General features: G+C 57.0%; 2 protein-coding genes and 2 pseudogenes across 2 annotated transcripts; 3 read left to right on the forward strand and 1 right to left on the reverse strand.

Annotated features, from left to right (window-relative positions):
* Positions 1 to 1,000: 1,000 nt before the first annotated feature.
* LOC126024295 (H/ACA ribonucleoprotein complex subunit 2-like) lies at positions 1,001 to 1,578 on the reverse strand (annotated as a pseudogene).
* A 10-nt stretch (positions 1,579 to 1,588) lies between these two features.
* LOC126024296 (mRNA export factor GLE1-like) lies at positions 1,589 to 3,325 on the forward strand (the record flags this gene model as incomplete). Its single annotated transcript, XM_049784687.1, has 1 exon — positions 1,589 to 3,325. A coding segment is annotated over one exon (1,737 nt), but the record flags the coding sequence as incomplete, so codon positions are not given.
* Positions 3,326 to 5,557: 2,232 nt separating this feature from the next.
* LOC126023805 (mRNA export factor GLE1-like) lies at positions 5,558 to 7,627 on the forward strand. The gene has a single exon (XM_049784177.1). It carries the CDS (start codon positions 5,558 to 5,560, stop codon positions 7,625 to 7,627), a length of 2,070 nt encoding a protein of 689 aa, XP_049640134.1.
* A 3,329-nt stretch (positions 7,628 to 10,956) lies between these two features.
* LOC126023844 (transcription initiation factor IIA subunit 2-like) lies at positions 10,957 to 11,320 on the forward strand (annotated as a pseudogene).
* Positions 11,321 to 12,515: the final 1,195 nt, after the last annotated feature.

Genomic DNA, 12,515 nt, shown 5'->3' on the forward strand with positions numbered 1-12,515 from the left:
AGCCACCAGAAAAGGGGGGCAGACACTGTATGTAGACTTGGTGGAATTATTGGGAAGTTCAAGTCTATTTCCAGAGTGTTAGTCATGCACAGACATTTGGAGTTGATACCCTAAATGCTGATTTTGTATTGTAAAAATGAAGATGATATTCTAGTCATCCAGGGCACTGTAGAGGTGAAGGCAGGGAAGAGGTGGTCCCCGCAACCTCTCAACAATTCCTTTCCTTGATAATCCCATCTCTCCAAGTTTTCTTTCCTACTGTAGCAGCAATAATGGCAGAATTTAATTTCTCTTCCACCTGTGAGCTAGGGAGGAAGGGACAGTTCGGGGGGTGCAAGATTCATTGCAGAGGTATCATGAGATGTGAGCAGAATCGTTTCCCTTAGAGTGGGTGGGAAGTTTGGATAAAGGGAAGGAGCATGTGGATAAAACACCAAATTAGGAGTGCCATCAGGAGACTAAGAGGTGCTGGGCTGGACAGCAGGGCTAGGGCAGCAGGAAATTCTTCCCTGAGCAATCAGATCCTGCTCTTGGCTCAAAGTCAGCAAGCAGCTTGGGAAATTCTGGTATAGAGAAGCTGGAACTGGGGAGAAACAGCACTAGGCCTTCAGGCCAGTGGGACACCCCCCACATTGTCTGCTTTTCCTTGTCAACACATACATGCTTGTATGTAGCTGCTTTGTCTGAATCTCTTATCTGAGAGTCAAAGGACTGGTTTCCAGGGCTGGGCTGGGTTGGAGGAAATAGAGAGATGTTGGTACAGGAAATACAGAATCCATTCTGGCATAGAATTACATCTTAATTATAGAGTCTTTGATGGTTGTGTATGGATGGTGAGGCCTGTTTTGGCCAGGCCAGGAGCCTGCAACCCCTTCCAGCTGGCGGGTCTGAAGGTTGAGGGTAGCAGCAAAGAAATGATCCACAGCAGTCAGATTTCAGGAGGCACGAAGCTGTCTTATTAATAGACCTTAGCCAACATGTGTGGCTTCTAACATAAACCTTTTTTTTTTTAAACTGGAGCAAATAGATTTATTTGCAGGACTTTTCTCTTCTACACCAGCCTGCAGCTTTCTTGGAAGAACCTTACCACAGAGGCTGGGCACAGTCTGGCACCAGCTGCAGAAAGGACTAAGGGGCATGTCAGTTGACCACCCTCAGTTCCATCCCCAGCTCCAAAAAACCCACTCAGCAGCATTAGCATTTACTGTCCTCCATCTCCTAGACTGGAGGCTGCCATGAGTTAAGCTCCAGGCTTGTGCCAACCTGCAGTGCTGCATCCTCCCCTCAATTCTTTGGGTCACAGAGAAGAGGGCAGGGCCTGCACCTCCTCCAGACACTCATCATAGGCATCCTGATATTCCTCATGAGGCTTGATCATGATCACGCAAGTGGGCCCTTCGCTTCGAGGATACGGCAGCGCCCAGGTCCCTTTTGGAGGGGATATAGACATAGGGCAGGCTGAGGTCCTCGCACATGACCGGCAGGTGGCAGTACACCTCAATGGGCAGCGTGTCCCCCATCCAAAACCATGATCCCTTTTTCGCCTTTGTTGAGAAACTTCTGCAACTTCTTCACTCCGCGTGAAGCACTTCGCGCCAGCCGGGGGATGGAGGTCGAAGGCTGCCTCCGAATGTACGAGCTGGCGCACAGGAGGAGAGGCACACCAGGCCTGCGGCACTGGCAGGAGGAGCAGGAGCGCCAGGTGCGCGCCCTGTCGGAGAGGGCGTCGGAGCAGCTGCAGCGCTTCGAGGAGCACCAGGAGCTGAGGCGACACCAAGAGTGCCAGGACCTGCGGCGGGTCCTGGAGAAGAGCGCCCGGGAGGCCCTGGCCCGGCAAGAGCAGCTGCAAGCCGCGCATCGCCACAGAGCCCAGCTTCTCCACCAGAGGCTCCGGGAAGCAGAGCAGCAGCGCCTCAAGGCAGAGGAGCAGGAGCGACTTGGCCAGGAGGAGGCTGAGGGTCGTGGGCCAAGCCTGTGCGCCCCGCAGGAGGAGCGACCGCGCCTCCCCCAGCCGCCAGCTGCCTGGGCCCAGCAGCCGCACTTGCTTCAGGGGGATCCCGCCACCTCGCGCGCCCCTGCCAGCCCACCGTGCAGCCACATCTCCGCCCTCACTCCTGGCTCCGGGGAGCATCTCCCTCCCGCTGCAGAGGACCAGGCTGTGGCGGAGCAAGCTCTCCAGGACACTCGGGACCTCCTTGCCCCCCTGCAGCAGGAGGTGGCCGCGGCCAAGGGAGAAAAGCGGCGGCAGGAAGAAGCGGCCCGGGCCAAGCCTCAGCCATCGCACACGCAGAAGGAGCCTGAGGTCCACAAGGACTTGCCAGCCCCCAGCCAGGGCTCGGGAGGGAAGCAGAGCCAAGGTCTCCAGGGCCAGGCCCAGGAGAGCACCATGCAGTGGTACCAGCAGCTGCAGGATGCAGCCGACCGGTGCGCCTTGGCCTTGGGTGGCCTCACCAACGCCCAAGACAGCCAGACCAAGAAGATCAAGATGAACCTCCAGAAGGCAGCCACCATCCCCGTGAGCCAGATCTCCGCCGTGGCAGGCTCCAAGCTCCAAGAGATCTTCCACAGGATCCACGCCCTGCTGTCTGGCCAACCTGTTTCTACCGGGGGCCATTCCGTGTCGGTCACTCAGACCCCCCAGGGACTGGACTTCGTGCAGTACAAGCTAGCGGAGAAGTTGGTGAAACAAGGAGAAGAGGAGGTGGCCTCCCACCACCAAGCTGCCTTCCCCATCGCCCTGGTGGCCGCTGGCATCTGGGAGCTCCACCCCAGGGTGGGAGACCTCTTGCTCGCTCACCTGCACAAGAAGTGTCCTTACTCCGTCCCATTCTACCCAGCTTTCCGAGAAGGGATGGCTCTTGAGGACTACCAGAGGAGTCTTGGCTACCGGGTTCAAGGGGCCACCGTGGAGCAGCAGCACAGCTTCCTGAAGCGCATGTCGGGGATGATGCGCCTCTATGCTGCCATCCTTCAGCTGCGGTGGCCAGGCGGGAACCCCCAGGAGACTCCCCCTCACGGCCTCAATCAGGGCTGGCGCTGGTTGGCCCAGATCTTGAACCTGGAGCCGCTGCCCGAGGTGACCGCCACCCTTCTCTATGACTTCTTGGAGGTGTGTGGCAATGCCCTGATGAGGCAGTATCGGCTCCAGTTCTGGAAGATGCTCCTTCTCCTCCAAGAGGAGTACTTGCCCAGGATGGAAGCCATCACCAGCCCAGGCCAGATGGGCTCCCTCATTCGCCTTCAGCAGTTCTTGGAGCAATGTTTGCACGACAGGGAGGTGCCCGTCCCCAAAGGCTTCCTGACCTCTTCCTTCTGGCGTTCCTGATGCTGCCCGCCCGGAGTATGGCCAGCTGCCGCCCCAGTCCACCACCCCATGGGACAGAGGCAAGAAAGGGCCCTGAACCGGCTGCCCAGAAGGAGTCTGCCCAGTGGAGGGAGATTCCTACCAGTATCTATTTTTCTACCTCTGTGTCTGTCACTTGGGACGGACGTGGGATCACAGAATCTAGGTGGTCCTGAATATCTGCGATAGCCCCTCTCGGGGTGGGGGGGTGTCTCTCTGACAGATAGAGCCTCCCCTTCTCATTTCCCATTTCCACAGAAATCACAAGTAGCTCTGAGCCTGCCCCATGCTTCTTCCGGACACCATTCTCCTGTCCCAGCCTCTCCTCTTGCAGAAAGCAGCTCTCGTGAGCTGGATTGCTGTGCCCGCTTCCCTCCCTCCTGATGCCCCTGCATAGTCAAAGGCGCTCCCAGAAAAGGAGGCTTCTGAGGGCTTTTGGACCTAACAAAAAAGCTTTCCCCTAACCCTCCTGGGTGCTAATGCACCTGTGTGGGCATGGGCGCGGACTCTGAGTCTAGCCCCGCACCTGGGGCCTCTCTTCCACTTCTCGCCCAAGAGATACCTGTTGTGGATGAGGGACAGTTAGGGGTGACCTCTCTCTTCCTCGAAACAGAAAGGGTGCAGGTCCCAGGAGCAACTCTGTTCCTCCTCATGGACAGCTGGCTCTCTGGAGGGTCCCCATGGGGAGGGTAGAATCCTGCATATGCCTGTTCAGCTTTTCCATTGGGATGACCAAGGGGGATTGGACTGTCAGACAGGAGCTGAGCCAGAAATGTCAGGGTTCAAGGAAGAATGAAATGACTTTCAGAGCCTGTGTTCTGAGAACTGCATGGGAGGGCTCCACTGGCCTGGCCTGGCCTGGCCTGGCCTGGCTCCATGATGAGCTGCCTCTCCTTGGTGGCCGCAGCCTGCCCACTGCCCTCAAAGCCTTGTGTGGAAATGAGCTTTGGAGAGGAGGTGCACCTCTCCATGGCTTGAAGTGAGCCAGTGGATGAGTTGGGACTGGTTCCAGAAAAAGAATCCAGCCATGGGCTGGAGACATACCACAGTGGTACGGTGTTTGCCTTCCACTCAGCCAACCCAGCATGGCTGGTGGTTCAATACCTGGCACCCCAGGCTGCCAGGGGCAATTTCTGGGCACCGCCGGGTGTGACCATAAAAGATGATGATGAGAATAACAAGAACAAGAACAAGAACCAGAACAATAAAGCTAATAGCTCACTGGATCTCTCTGCTTTAATTCCTTAGCTTGGTCTGTGGTGTCCTGAGGTGAGGGGAAGGCAGGAGCCTACTGGCAGCAACCTCATCTGACCCCTTCCCTTCATCTCTCTCCTTTGTCTTGCACTTCACCTAGGACATGGCTTTCCTGGTTTAGCTAGGAACTCTGATATTTGGGGGGCAGGAGCACACCCGGGATGGTTCAGTGGTTCCTCCTGGCTCTGCACTCAGGAATCACTCCTGGAAAGTTTGGGACCCTATGGCATGCAGGGGATGTGCCACATGCAAGGCAAGTGCCCTCCCCCAATGTGGTAGGGCTCTGGGCATTCTGTCCCCGGTTTGTTGTTGTTGTCTTTATTGTGTATGTCAACATACGGTGGTAGCTACTTCAGTTCCAGTGGTGAGCCCCAGAGCTGAGAGCCTGTCAGCAAGGCAAAACCTCAGAGTCCACCCAGACCCTTGAGTCAGAACCCTTTTCGCCACCCCCAGCCTTCATGGAGGCCCTTCATCTCAACTCGCAAAGCCTTCTAGAGCCATCTCTGGCTCACCCAGGACTCATCTCCAGCACCCAAGAGCATCCCCCAGCACCACCAGGTAGGATCTGTCTGAGAGCGGAGCCAGGAAGAAGACTCAAGGACAGTAGGTGTGGCCCCGAACCTCCCTCCCTCCCTCCCTCCCCAGGGCTCAAGAAAATGCAGCCAAGAAAACACTGCCTGGCTCAGGTGTGTGCCATGAAAGAATCAGGGATGGAGTCAGCGAGTGGGGGGGTGGGGGGATGTGGAGAAGACCTTGGATCCTTTTCAGCCCCCTGCCGGGAAGGGGAAGGCCTTCGTTGGAGGGGATTCTGCCCGAGACCCCTCCCATTCCTGGGCGGGGCCTAGGTCAGGTTCCCCCAAGGACGCAGTGCCTGGTTTCCTCCCTCAGGTTCGCAGCCCTGTTCAGTCCCCAGCGACCCTGCTCCCGGCCACTCGCTGCGCTGCGCGCTCAGCCATGCCCATGCCCTCGGACGGGCGCTGCGGGGAGACTCTGCAGGCGCTGCGCCGCTCCGACAAAGGCCGCCTGCGCTACCACCGCGACTGGCTGCCGCGGGGCGAGGATGTCCTGGGAGAAGGGGGGTCCCTCCCCGCGCTCTCTTCCTACTCCGGATGGGTGGTGGAGCATGTGTTGCCGAACTCCGCACCAGAGCGCCCAGCTCCCTCGGAGGAGTCCGAGCGACCTTCCCGTGTCCCCGCGTCTTCGGGAAGAAATGCTGCTGCCGTGTCCCCAGCCACTCGGGATGGCACCCGGGACCAACAGGAATGTCAGCCTCTCGACTCGAAAGCACTTCGCGCCAGCCGGGGGATGGAGGTCGAAGGCTGCCTCCGAATGTACGAGCTGGCGCACAGGAGGAGAGGCACACCAGGCCTGCGGCACTGGCAGGAGGAGCAGGAGCGCCAGGTGCGCGCCCTGTCGGAGAGGGCGTCGGAGCAGCTGCAGCGCTTCGAGGAGCACCAGGAGCTGAGGCGACACCAAGAGTGCCAGGACCTGCGGCGGGTCCTGGAGAAGAGCGCCCGGGAGGCCCTGGCCCGGCAAGAGCAGCTGCAAGCCGCGCATCGCCACAGAGCCCAGCTTCTCCACCAGAGGCTCCGGGAAGCAGAGCAGCAGCGCCTCAAGGCAGAGGAGCAGGAGCGACTTGGCCAGGAGGAGGCTGAGGGTCGTGGGCCAAGCCTGTGCGCCCCGCAGGAGGAGCGACCGCGCCTCCCCCAGCCGCCAGCTGCCTGGGCCCAGCAGCCGCACTTGCTTCAGGGGGATCCCGCCACCTCGCGCGCCCCTGCCAGCCCACCGTGCAGCCACATCTCCGCCCTCACTCCTGGCTCCGGGGAGCATCTCCCTCCCGCTGCAGAGGACCAGGCTGTGGCGGAGCAAGCTCTCCAGGACACTCGGGACCTCCTTGCCCCCCTGCAGCAGGAGGTGGCCGCGGCCAAGGGAGAAAAGCGGCGGCAGGAAGAAGCGGCCCGGGCCAAGCCTCAGCCATCGCACACGCAGAAGGAGCCTGAGGTCCACAAGGACTTGCCAGCCCCCAGCCAGGGCTCGGGAGGGAAGCAGAGCCAAGGTCTCCAGGGCCAGGCCCAGGAGAGCACCATGCAGTGGTACCAGCAGCTGCAGGATGCAGCCGACCGGTGCGCCTTGGCCTTGGCCTTGGGTGGCCTCACCAACGCCCAAGACAGCCAGACCAAGAAGATCAAGATGAACCTCCAGAAGGCAGCCACCATCCCCGTGAGCCAGATCTCCGCCGTGGCAGGCTCCAAGCTCCAAGAGATCTTCCACAGGATCCACGCCCTGCTGTCTGGCCAACCTGTTTCTACCGGGGGCCATTCCGTGTCGGTCACTCAGACCCCCCAGGGACTGGACTTCGTGCAGTACAAGCTAGCGGAGAAGTTGGTGAAACAAGGAGAAGAGGAGGTGGCCTCCCACCACCAAGCTGCCTTCCCCATCGCCCTGGTGGCCGCTGGCATCTGGGAGCTCCACCCCAGGGTGGGAGACCTCTTGCTCGCTCACCTGCACAAGAAGTGTCCTTACTCCGTCCCATTCTACCCAGCTTTCCGAGAAGGGATGGCTCTTGAGGACTACCAGAGGAGTCTTGGCTACCGGGTTCAAGGGGCCACCGTGGAGCAGCAGCACAGCTTCCTGAAGCGCATGTCGGGGATGATGCGCCTCTATGCTGCCATCCTTCAGCTGCGGTGGCCAGGCGGGAACCCCCAGGAGACTCACCCTCACGGCCTCAATCAGGGCTGGCGCTGGTTGGCCCAGATCTTGAACCTGGAGCCGCTGCCCGAGGTGACCGCCACCCTTCTCTATGACTTCTTGGAGGTGTGTGGCAATGCCCTGATGAGGCAGTATCGGCTCCAGTTCTGGAAGATGCTCCTTCTCCTCCAAGAGGAGTACTTGCCCAGGATGGAAGCCATCACCAGCCCAGGCCAGATGGGCTCCCTCATTCGCCTTCAGCAGTTCTTGGAGCAATGTTTGCACGACAGGGAGGTGCCCGTCCCCAAAGGCTTCCTGACCTCTTCCTTCTGGCGTTCCTGATGCTGCCCGCCCGGAGTATGGCCAGCTGCCGCCCCAGTCCACCACCCCATGGGACAGAGGCAAGAAAGGGCCCTGAACCGGCTGCCCAGAAGGAGTCTGCCCAGTGGAGGGAGATTCCTACCAGTATCTATTTTTCTACCTCTGTGTCTGTCACTTGGGACGGACGTGGGAGCACAGAATCTAGGTGGTCCTGAATATCTGCGATAGCCCCTCTCGGGGTGGGGGGGTGTCTCTCTGACAGATAGAGCCTCCCCTTCTCATTTCCCATTTCCACAGAAATCACAAGTAGCTCTGAGCCTGCCCCATGCTTCTTCCGGACACCATTCTCCTGTCCCAGCCTCTCCTCTTGCAGAAAGCAGCTCTCGTGAGCTGGATTGCTGTGCCCGCTTCCCTCCCTCCTGATGCCCCTGCATAGTCAAAGGCGCTCCCAGAAAAGGAGGCTTCTGAGGGCTTTTGGACCTAACCAAAAAGCTTTCCCCTAACCCTCCTGGGTGCTAATGCACCTGTGTGGGCATGGGCGCGGACTCTGAGTCTAGCCCCGCACCTGGGGCCTCTCTTCCACTTCTCGCCCAAGAGATACCTGTTGTGGATGAGGGACAGTTAGGGGTGACCTCTCTCTTCCTCGAAACAGAAAGGGTGCAGGTCCCAGGAGCAACTCTGTTCCTCCTCATGGACAGCTGGCTCTCTGGAGGGTCCCCATGGGGAGGGTAGAATCCTGCATATGCCTGTTCAGCTTTTCCATTGGGATGCCCAAGGGGGATTGGACTGTCAGACAGGAGCTGAGTCAGAGACTTTCAGAGCCTGTGTTCTGAGAACTGCATGCGAGGGCTCCACTGGCCTGGCCTGGCCTGGCCTGGCCTGGCCTGGCTCCATGATGAGCTGCCTCTCCTTGGTGGCCGCGGCCTGCCCACTGCCCTCAAAGCCTTGTGTGGAAATGAGCTTTGGAGAGGAGGTGCACCTCTCCATGGCTTGAAGTGAGCCAGTGGATGAGTTGGGACTGGTTCCAGAAAAAGAATCCGGCCATGGGCTGGAGACACACCACAGTGGTATGGTGTTTGCCTTCCACTCAGCCAACCCAGCATGGCTGGTGGTTCAATACCTGGCACCCCAGGCTGCCAGGGGCAATTTCTGGGCACCGCCGGGTGTGACCATAAAAGATGATGATGAGAATAACAAGAACAAGAACAAGAACAATAAAGCTAATAGCTCACTGGATCTCTCTGCTTTAATTCCTTAGCTTGGTCTGTGTTGTCCTGAGGTGAGGGGAAGGCAGGAGCCTACTGGCAGCAAACTCATCTGACCACTTCCCTTCATCTTTCTCCTTTGTCTTGCACTTCACCTAGGACATGGCTTTCTTTGTTTAGCTCGGAACTCTGATATTTGGGGGGCAGGAGCACACCCGGGATGGTTCAGGGGTTACTCCTGGCTCTGCACTCAGGAATCACTCCTGGAAAGTTCGGGACCCTATGGCATGCAGGGGATGTGCCACATGCAAGGCAAGTGCCCTCCCCCAATGTGGTAGGGCTCTGGGCATTCGGTCCCTGGCTTGTTGTTGTTGTCGTCTTTATTGTGTATGTCCACATAAGGTGGTAGCTAATTCAGTTCCAGCGGTGAGCCCCAGAGCTGAGAGCCTGTCAGCAAGGCAAAACCTCAGAGTCCACCCAGACCCTTGAGTCAGAACCCTTTTCGCCACCCCCAGCCTTCATGGAGGCCCTTCATCTCAACTTGCAAAGCCTTCTAGAGCCATCTCTGGCTCTCCCAGGATTAATCTCCAGCACCCAAGAGCATCCCCCTGCACCACCAGGTAGGATCTGTCTGTCAGCTGAGCTAGGAATAAGACTCAAGGACAGGAGGTGTGGCCCCGAACCCCCCTCCCTCCCCAGGGCTCAAGAAAAGGCAGCCAAGAAAACACTGCCTGGCTCAGGTGTGTGCCATGAAGGAATCAGGGATGGAGTCGGGGAGTGGGCGGTGGGAGTGGGGATGCGGAGAAGACCTTGGATCCTTTTCAGCCCCCTGCCGGGAAGGGGAAGGCCTCAGTTGGAGGTGATTCTGCCCGAGACCCCTCCCATTCCTGGGCGGGGCCTAGGTCAGGTTCCCCCAAGGACGCAGTGCCTGGTTTCCTCCCTCAGGTTCGCAGCCCTGTTCAGTCCCCAGCGGCCCTGCTCCCGGCCACTCGCTGCGCTGCGCGCTCAGCCATGCCCATGCCCTCGGACGGGCGCTGCGGGGAGACTCTGCAGGCGCTGCGCCGCTCCGACAAAGGCCGCCTGCGCTACCACCGCGACTGGGTGCCGCGGGGCGAGGATGTCCTGGGAGAAGGGGGGTCCCTCCCCGCGCTCTCTTCCTACTCCGGATGGGTGGTGGAGCATGTGTTGCCTAACTCCGCACCAGAGCGCCCAGCTCCCTCGGAGGAGTCCGAGCGACCTTCCCGTGTCCCCGCGTCTTCGGGAAGAAATGCTGCCGTGCCCCCAGCCACTCAGCTTGTCACCCATGACAAACAGGAATGTCAGCCTGTCGAATGGAAAGCACCTCATGCCAGCCGGGGGATGGAGGTTGAACGCTGCATCCGAATGTAGGAGCTGGTGCACAGGAGGAGAGGCCTTCCAATTAGCCACCCAGCATGGATTATGTTTCAATTCCTGGCATCACAGCCTGCTATGGGCAATTTCTGAGCACCTCCGGGTGTGACCTAAAGAGACAATAATAAAACTAATAGCTCACAGTTTGTCTAAGCTCCATTCCCTTAGATTGGTCTGTGGTGTCCTGAGATAAGTCTATGGCCGGAGCCTAGTGGCAGCAACCTCAGCTGACCCTCTCTTCATCTTTCTCCTTTGTCTTTCACTTCACCTAGGACATGGCTTTCTGTGTGTTTAGCTAGTAACTCTGATATTTGGGGGGCAGGCGCGCACCTGGTATTGTTCAGTGGTTCCTCCTGGAAATTTGAGGACCCTATGGCATGCAGGTGATGTGCCACATCAAGGCAAGTGCCCTCCCCAATGTGGTAGGGCTCTGTGCATTCTGTCCCTGGTTTGTTGTTGTTGTCTTTATTGTATATGTATACATTTTTAATGAGATTATTATTTTACTGACCCTCCCCTTACTGGTGATTGTGCCCTACCCTAGGGTGTGACCTGGCATTCTCCTCCCACCTTAGGGGTGGTACCTAATTCTGCTGCCACCATTGAGTGGTACCTAATCTCACCATTGGGCGGTACCTGAATCTAAGGGATAAAAGCGAGAGTGGCATTTGTGTGCTGGGAGCTGTAGGAGAAAGACCTCATCCTCCATCACTCCATCAGTCAGCCCCATCAAGGGCTGACTTGCTACAAGCCTGAGTAAAGAAAACAATTTCTTCTCCTAAACCATGGCATATCAGTTCTACAGATATACTACTTTGGGAAACAGTCTTCAGGAGAGCCTTGATCAGCTCATACAGTCTCAACAGATTACCCCCCCCAACTTGCCCTCCAAGTTCTACTCCAGTTGGATAAGGCTGTAAATTCAGCGGTGGCTCAGAGAGTCAGGAACCGTGCCAATTTCAGGGGCTCTCTAAGTACATACAGATTCTGCGATAATGTGTGGACTTTTGTACTGAATGATGTTGAATTCAGAGAGGTGACAGAACTTATTAAAGTGGAAAAAGTGAAAATTGTAGCCTGTGATGTTAAAAATATAGGATCAGTACTTACAGAATGAATAGAAAAAACAATGGCACCTTTTCTCTGCTGAGCCTGCCTACATCCAAGTACTATATCCTCTTCAGGACCCATCCCGGTAAGATGTCCCCACCCAATGCAAGTCGGGCCAATTCCTGCCTCGATTGTGTACCCAGAGACTTTTAAACCACAGTGGCCTTGCTCTCTACCTTTTCTCTGCTGAGCCTGCCTACATCCAAGGACTAAAGCCTCTTCAGGACCCACATCCGAAATGCGGCTGCTCCGCTTCGCTTCGTTGCCGTGCTTATCTTGTAACCCCTGAATTACATTTCTGTACATTTTAAGAAGCAATCTACATCCTTGCCTTATGGAGTAATTTTGCAGTACACCCCCATATTTACAGAAATCAAGGTGGCTCCTCTAATAATCTAAAAAGTAGGAAACTAATAGGTGTCCTCTCAAGAAGTTTAGAGTAGAATTATGGAAAACGCTCAGGGAGATCAAAAAAAAAAAAAAGCATCGATAAACTTGACTGGAGCAAAATTAAGCATCAAGAAGTTTTGTCCGGGGCCCGGAGAGATAGCATGGAGGTAAGGCGTTTGCCTTTCATGCAGAAGGTCATCAGTTCAAATCCCAGCGTCCCATATGGTCCCCCGTGCCTGCCAGGAGCAATTTCTGAGCATGGAGCCAGGAATAACCCCTGAGCACTGCTGGGTGTGACCCAAAAACCAAAAAAAAAAAAAAGAAGTTTTGTCGGGGCCGGAGAGATAGCATGGAGGTAAGGCGTTTGCCTTTCATGCAGAAGGTCATCAGTTCAAATCCCGGCATCCCATATGGTCCCCCGTGCCTGCCAGGAGCAATTTCTGAGCATGGAGCCAGGAATAACCCCTGAGCACTGCCGGGTGTGACCCAAAAACCACACACACACACACACAAAAAAGAAGTTTTGTCAACTGAAATTAAAAATTTCCACACTGAACTAACAGATCAGAAAACCTGAGTTTACTGGGACCCATATTCCTAGCCTGAGGAGTGCTGGGAGGCTTGGCAGGCCCCCAGCCATCCTTGTCTTTTTCCTCTGACTCCAGGCCTTTTCTGGGTGCCAGCTCAGATGGCCAGAAATGGGTTCAGGTGGACTCTTAGTGGTCCTCAGGGTCCCCCCTCCCTCCGTACTCCAGGGGGGAAGTGCATGCGGAGGAGGGCGGGCAGACATCTGGCTTCCGATTTCGTCCTTG

This window comes from Suncus etruscus, chromosome 12, assembly GCF_024139225.1.
Source record: "Suncus etruscus isolate mSunEtr1 chromosome 12, mSunEtr1.pri.cur, whole genome shotgun sequence".
NCBI classification, from domain to species: Eukaryota; Metazoa; Chordata; class Mammalia; order Eulipotyphla; family Soricidae; genus Suncus; species Suncus etruscus.

Excerpts from the sequence above, each read along its gene's own strand:
- LOC126023805 (XM_049784177.1), top strand. The coding sequence starts at position 5,558 with ATGCCCTCGGACGGGCGCTGCGGGGAGACTCTGCAGGCGCTGCGCCGC.